Genomic DNA, 5,566 nt, shown 5'->3' with positions numbered 1-5,566 from the left:
GGAGATAGTCTAGTCGAATTTTCGGATTAAAAAAAAAAGAAATAGAACAAAAGAAAGAGAAGAGAAAGAACACTGGGAGAAGATGAATTTTTTAAAAATGATTTTGGATTGAATTTAAAAATTTTAAAAATAAATTTTTTTTTATATTTTATTAAAAATTAATAAATTTTTTGAAATATTAATTCGATGTCAAATTTACTTGATTACATTTTAAAGAAATGTTAGTTAATCTGTCACCAAAAGTTAAAGGGTAAAAATTGAATTTCTAAAACTTTCCAAATAATGAAATTTGGCCTAATACTAATTTTTTCTAGTATTTAGGAATTTGGAAAATTTGTCAAAAAAATTTGCCAAATAATAAAAAAGTGTATGAACAAATAAAATTTGCCAAGTGTTTTCCCACGTTTTACTTTGCAAAATTTATGGCCAAACGGGCCCAAAGACTTTTTGACACCTTTCATTTAATTATGATGTATCATAATAGAGTACATATGAGTCGTCTTCCCCATTTCAAAAATTAGGAGCCATTGAAGCTTCCCCAACTGCTGCAACTCCGCCGCTCTGCTACCTGAAATCCGCCTACTACAATTTCCAGCGCCCAGAGCCAAATCGGTTATCCCTTTCATTCATTCATTTCATTCATTCTAATTTGGATAATAAATTTTAATCTAGTATCTTACATATATATATTTTTTGTTTTTCCATCCGGGGTTTACTTTGGAGTCCCATTAAATCTGGATTCGATATTTATATTCTACTATTAGCCTCATACCTAAATGCTGAGGATTTTAGTAAAAGAGGGTTTCACTATTTCCATATTGAATTTCCATCAGAAGCGTACTCTTGTCAATGTAAAGCTTAAATGGGTTAAAGATAGTGTCTTGGATTCTGTAGTAGTTGGAGGTACACAACTTAAGGCCGGAACTACACTAGTTTCTATCATTGCCTCACAATCCACTTCTGGTATTCCTATTTACCATCTCCAAAGAAAGCATAGGCAGCTTGGACTCCCTCATGACTTGAAAGTCTCCACTTTCCTTAGGCGATACCCGAATATTTTTCAGGAGTTCTTTTGTTGTGATAGTGCTGGTACTCCTGTTCCGTGGTTCAAATTGACTCCTGAGACTTTAGAGTTTCATCATGAGCAAGTTGACGTTTTCCGCCAGTGCAGTGCAGATATTGTTAATAGGTTGAGAAAGCTTTTGATGATGACCAATAAGAGGATGCTTCCTCTTCAGACAATTGATCAGTTAAAATGGGATTTAGGCTTGCCGCGTGATTGTGCTAGTTCATTGATTATTAAATATCCTGAGCTGTTTAGTTTGGTGGACCTTCCTGATGGTCGTGTCGGTTTGAAGCTTTTAGCATGGGATCACAAATTAGCTGTTTCCCATTTGGAGGCAAGTTATGCAAAGGAAAATGGGACCTTGATGTTTCCTATTGGATTCACCAGGGGTTTTGGATTAAAGAGAAAATGTATGAAATGGTTGGAGGAATGGCAAAAGCTGCCTTATACTTCTCCTTATGTAGATGCTTCTCATTTGGACCCAAGGACAGATGTGTCAGAGAAGAGGATAGTTGGGGTGTTTCATGAGCTTCTGCACCTCACCTTACAAAAGAAAACAGAGAGGAACAATGTGAGCAATCTTCGTAAGCCACTGGAATTGCCTCAGAAGTTCACAAAGGTCTTTGAGCGGCATCCGGGGATTTTTTACCTTTCTATGAAGGGTGACACGCAGACAATCGTCCTTAGAGAGGCTTATGAGCGCAATCAACTGATTGAGAAGCATCCCCTTGTTCAGATAAGGGAGAAATTTGCGAACATGATGAAACAAGGTTTTCTAGATCGTAGTAGAGGGTTATATAAAGACACTAACCAAGGTCCAGAGGAAGAGAAGTCATTGACAAGTAGTTTTGTTGGTGAGGCCTGTGGAACTAGATATTACTCTGATATAGGCTCAGATTCTGGTATGTGCGTAGAACATGAAGCAAAGTAGGTAAAGGTCTTTCAAGAATGTTGAAGTCATAATCTGAGAGGTGAGTGGATTGACTGTTTGAGCTTCTTAAAAACACGCGGAAGTAGATTGGTTATGCTCTTAATATACCAATAACATTAGATAGAGGTCCTTAAAGTAGTACTGTTGAAGCTAGAAGCTGAGAGGTGATTGGCTGTAACTTTGAGATTCTTATTTCTGTTCTAAATTTGCGGGGAGGTTCTTCATAAAGTTGAGGAAGTTCTCCCCAATCTTTGCTTATGATCTGGTCCTTAAATTAGTTATTCCAACCAAATCAAAGAAGACAGCCATTTAAATATCAAGAAGAGGGGAAATCAACTTATGCAATCGAAAGATGAGCTTTGAGTGTGAATACTCCCTTAATGGCATCATTTCAGAGAACCACCTGTGGAGTGCCCTTTATATGTCTCAATGAATATTATTGATGGACTTCTGTTCTGTAAGAAGTATTCAGCTGGAACTCTTGCAGCAACAGACTCTGTGGTGTCACCTAAATGTGATGGTAAGGATTGTTTACCTTTAGCGAGGAAGTTGATTTATCTAATGTTGGTTTCTAAAGGCTGGATGGAGACTTTCAGATTCTGTCAGATAGTATGCTCATGTTCTTTGAGAATCCTATAAGACAGTGTATGTGATAGTTTATGTCAGTTTTGTCACCAAGTTATCTCCATGATACATCATTTATTCCTTTCTCTGTTGTCAACGCGTTATCTCTGTGACAACTGACACATCATTCATTTTTTTCATTAATTTAGATTTTCAGGTCCCATGAATGAATCTGAGCAAATGTGAAAACAAAATACCTTTTAAGATATCTCTGAAGTGGACACAATATTTAGAATGCTTTAGACTTAAAATTGTTGTTGGCACTAAATCAGGTTATGAGGTTCTCTATTTTGTTAGAACTGCACTAAAGCTATTATATATATCTGTAAATTACAAATTTTCTTAAGTCAGAAGCTGCACTAAAGCTCGCACATCAACTTGAATATTATTTTGTGCTGAACAACTTGGTTTTGGCATACTTTTCTCAGAGATAGAAATATCACTTCACCAAGGTCACTTTCACATTCATCTTGAACCAAATATTTTGTGCTTCTATCATTAAATAAATATACAAGAAATTTCCTGAAAGAAGGAATATTTGGCAACGAGTTTGAGTGCTTCAGATATCTAGCATGGAATATTCTTGTGAAATGTTGTTTCAAAATCAAATGAAAGCAAGTGTATCCATATGCATTACTTGATTATATCCTATCATTACCAGAATTATCTTTATACATTTTTTGAATAAATTTTTCGTAGTCATATACTTTTAGCTTTGCACCACATTCTTTATGTATGATATTGAGGATTCATTTGTCTTGTGAATATTATGCCTAGATGGGACACTGACATTGAAATTAGTAGCTGTCAGTTTGTGTCAATAACCCTAAAAGAAATACAAAACAAGTGATATTTTACCTGTACAAGATAAATAAAGTCTTTCTTATGCATGAGCTCTATTTTCAATGCTCATTTTCATTTAGATCAACTTCTTGCTAGATTGGATATGTTGATAACTAACTTCCCCTTGAGTTTAGTTTCTTCATACCTTATATGGTATTCAGGTTAGCTACTCTTCCAGTTCAGGCAAAAAATAATGTTTTTAAGCTGTCTTAATCTGATCTGAATTGCTCTTCTTCGGCTAAGTCTTTCCATTTACCCTTATTGTCGGATTCTTGATCCACTTCAGATTTGAATTTTATGAATGAGCTGTCTTTTAGTGATTTCTATCTGTTTGTTTTCCTTATTTTCTTTTTTTTTAACTTCTTGATTTATGGAGTTTCTGTACCTCCCAAAGCTAACCAACCAATAAAAATTGTTTTGCTCCTTTCTTGCCTTCCTTTCCTCTTTCGTTGTCTACCCTTTGACCTTGCTTTGCTTGCAGGTAAACTATTGCCAGTGTTCTTTACTTGAAGTATTGTTGCCGACTCCTTTCTCACTATTCTTTCCCTTATTCTTCGTCTCTATTTTTGGGGAGGTCTTTTGATTTGCTTCTGTCTGTATATGATTTCTGCTTCAGCAATCCAAGGTGAGCATAACCAGAGACAACTTCATTATCAACTACCTCAGTAAGGTAAAACTGTATACTTCAACTCTTGTACTTAAAAGGGTCATAAACCTCAACCAATTAACCCTTCATGTGCTTACCTCTGTATGTTTTACAACAGAAAATTTGTATGAGAGTTGTTGCTCATTGTGTTTCATATAATAGGTTCTAAAATTAAAAGTATTTTTTATACTGCCGAGGACAGACCATACCTTATTAACGCTCTCGAAGTGAGCTTTCATAAAAAGGAGATTTTCTTATACATTAGAACTAGGAATGATTTTGTTGTTTGTTTCTGTTGAATAAACCTCGGGACCTGGCTGCCCAAGACTCAAAACAGGCTAAAGAATTTATCTGAGATGGGAAGTTCATGTAAGGTGTATCCCATATCTTGAAAGACCCAATACATTTCTTTTGCTTCTTATAGAGAGAGACCTGAGTCGTACATATTCCTGAGCTTCTATACTTTTATTTGTGTTGCTTCTATTCTTTTCTGATCTGTTCTTTTTTCATAAGATGCCTTAAGTTGATCATTAAGTGTACCGTACATTTCTATCGCAACATAGCCTCAGTTTTTAACGCAATAGTATGTGCTCATCATCAATTGATTAAAATGCAAATTATTTTCTGATGTGAAGTTTTTTTTCGATTATGTAGGCCCTATTTTGCCTGATGGTATGAAAGTAAAAGTGAAGACAGCGGAAAAAGGTGATGAGCCCCAAAGTCTTGTTTCAGTGGCTTCTTCAAATCAAACCAAATGGAGAAGCTTCAGTCCATCTTGGCTTCTTTGCACCATTGCTGGTACTTAATTCCGTTATTAAGTCAATTTCTTTAAGCTCTTCTGTTAATTGTGTACAAAAATCATTGAAGTATTCTTTTCATAAACAACTTTTGTTGATGCACATTCCTAAACATTGTAGATACTTGTGACCTGTTTCACATTGTTATATTTTTTTTACAAAAAGAGAAAAAGAGGCCTCAACTTATGCACTGGAGTACATGTGTGAAGAAGATATGAAAGGAAACAACCACCTATTTTTGGAGTAAGGTGGCTTTGGAGCTTTGGGACATGTTTGGACTTGTTCAATATTAAAGTAATGATATCAAATCTAGCCAAGTAGTTACTGTTAATACCGGAAAAACATGGGCAAACACTATGGATAAGGAAATTCTTGATATCTTTATGACAAGTTTATTCCAACTGTATTGAGGTTAGTTAAAAAATAGAGAAAAAGAAATAAGATGAAATAGATAGAAAACTTTTAATCCAAGTCCATAGAAATCACTGTGTTTTCTTAAGAAATTTAATCTCCTCGCTGTATCCGAGGTTGCAGATTAATTTCTCCCAAGATAAAACGGATTAACCTATTAAAGAAGTAGCGGTACCTCAAACTTCAATAACTTCAGTGAACGTAAGAATAGTAACAAGAGCACACACAGACTCAGTCGATCGACAATT

The 5,566-nt window shown here is 35.1% G+C and overlaps 1 protein-coding gene across 6 annotated transcripts; it reads left to right on the top strand.

Moving 5' to 3' along the window:
* Nucleotides 1-500: 500 nt before the first annotated feature.
* LOC107003192 (protein WHAT'S THIS FACTOR 9, mitochondrial) lies at nucleotides 501-5,311 on the top strand. 6 transcript variants are annotated; one of them, XM_027912631.1, is made up of 4 exons: nucleotides 501-2,517; nucleotides 3,946-4,134; nucleotides 4,765-4,908; nucleotides 5,073-5,311. In XM_027912631.1, the coding sequence occupies exon 1, from the start codon at nucleotides 777-779 to the stop codon at nucleotides 1,995-1,997; it is 1,221 nt and encodes a 406-aa protein (XP_027768432.1). In that variant the 5' UTR covers nucleotides 501-776; the 3' UTR covers nucleotides 1,998-2,517; nucleotides 3,946-4,134; nucleotides 4,765-4,908; nucleotides 5,073-5,311. The 6 variants fall into 6 exon arrangements, with proteins under 6 accessions (XP_027768432.1, XP_027768431.1, XP_027768433.1 ...); XM_027912630.1 differs by having other exon boundaries at nucleotides 5,028-5,311; XM_027912632.1 differs by lacking the exon at nucleotides 5,073-5,311 and having other exon boundaries at nucleotides 3,946-3,975; nucleotides 4,081-4,134; nucleotides 4,765-5,019.
* The last annotated feature ends 255 nt before the right edge of the window (nucleotides 5,312-5,566 follow it).

The sequence above is a fragment of the Solanum pennellii genome, chromosome 11 (genome assembly GCF_001406875.1).
Source record: "Solanum pennellii chromosome 11, SPENNV200".
Taxonomy (NCBI): Eukaryota; Viridiplantae; Streptophyta; class Magnoliopsida; order Solanales; family Solanaceae; genus Solanum; species Solanum pennellii.
This window is presented reverse-complemented; position numbering and strand designations above follow the sequence as displayed.

Coding starts and splice junctions, on each gene's coding strand:
- LOC107003192 (XM_027912631.1), top strand. CDS start 777: ATGCTGAGGATTTTAGTAAAAGAGGGTTTCACTATTTCCATATTGAAT.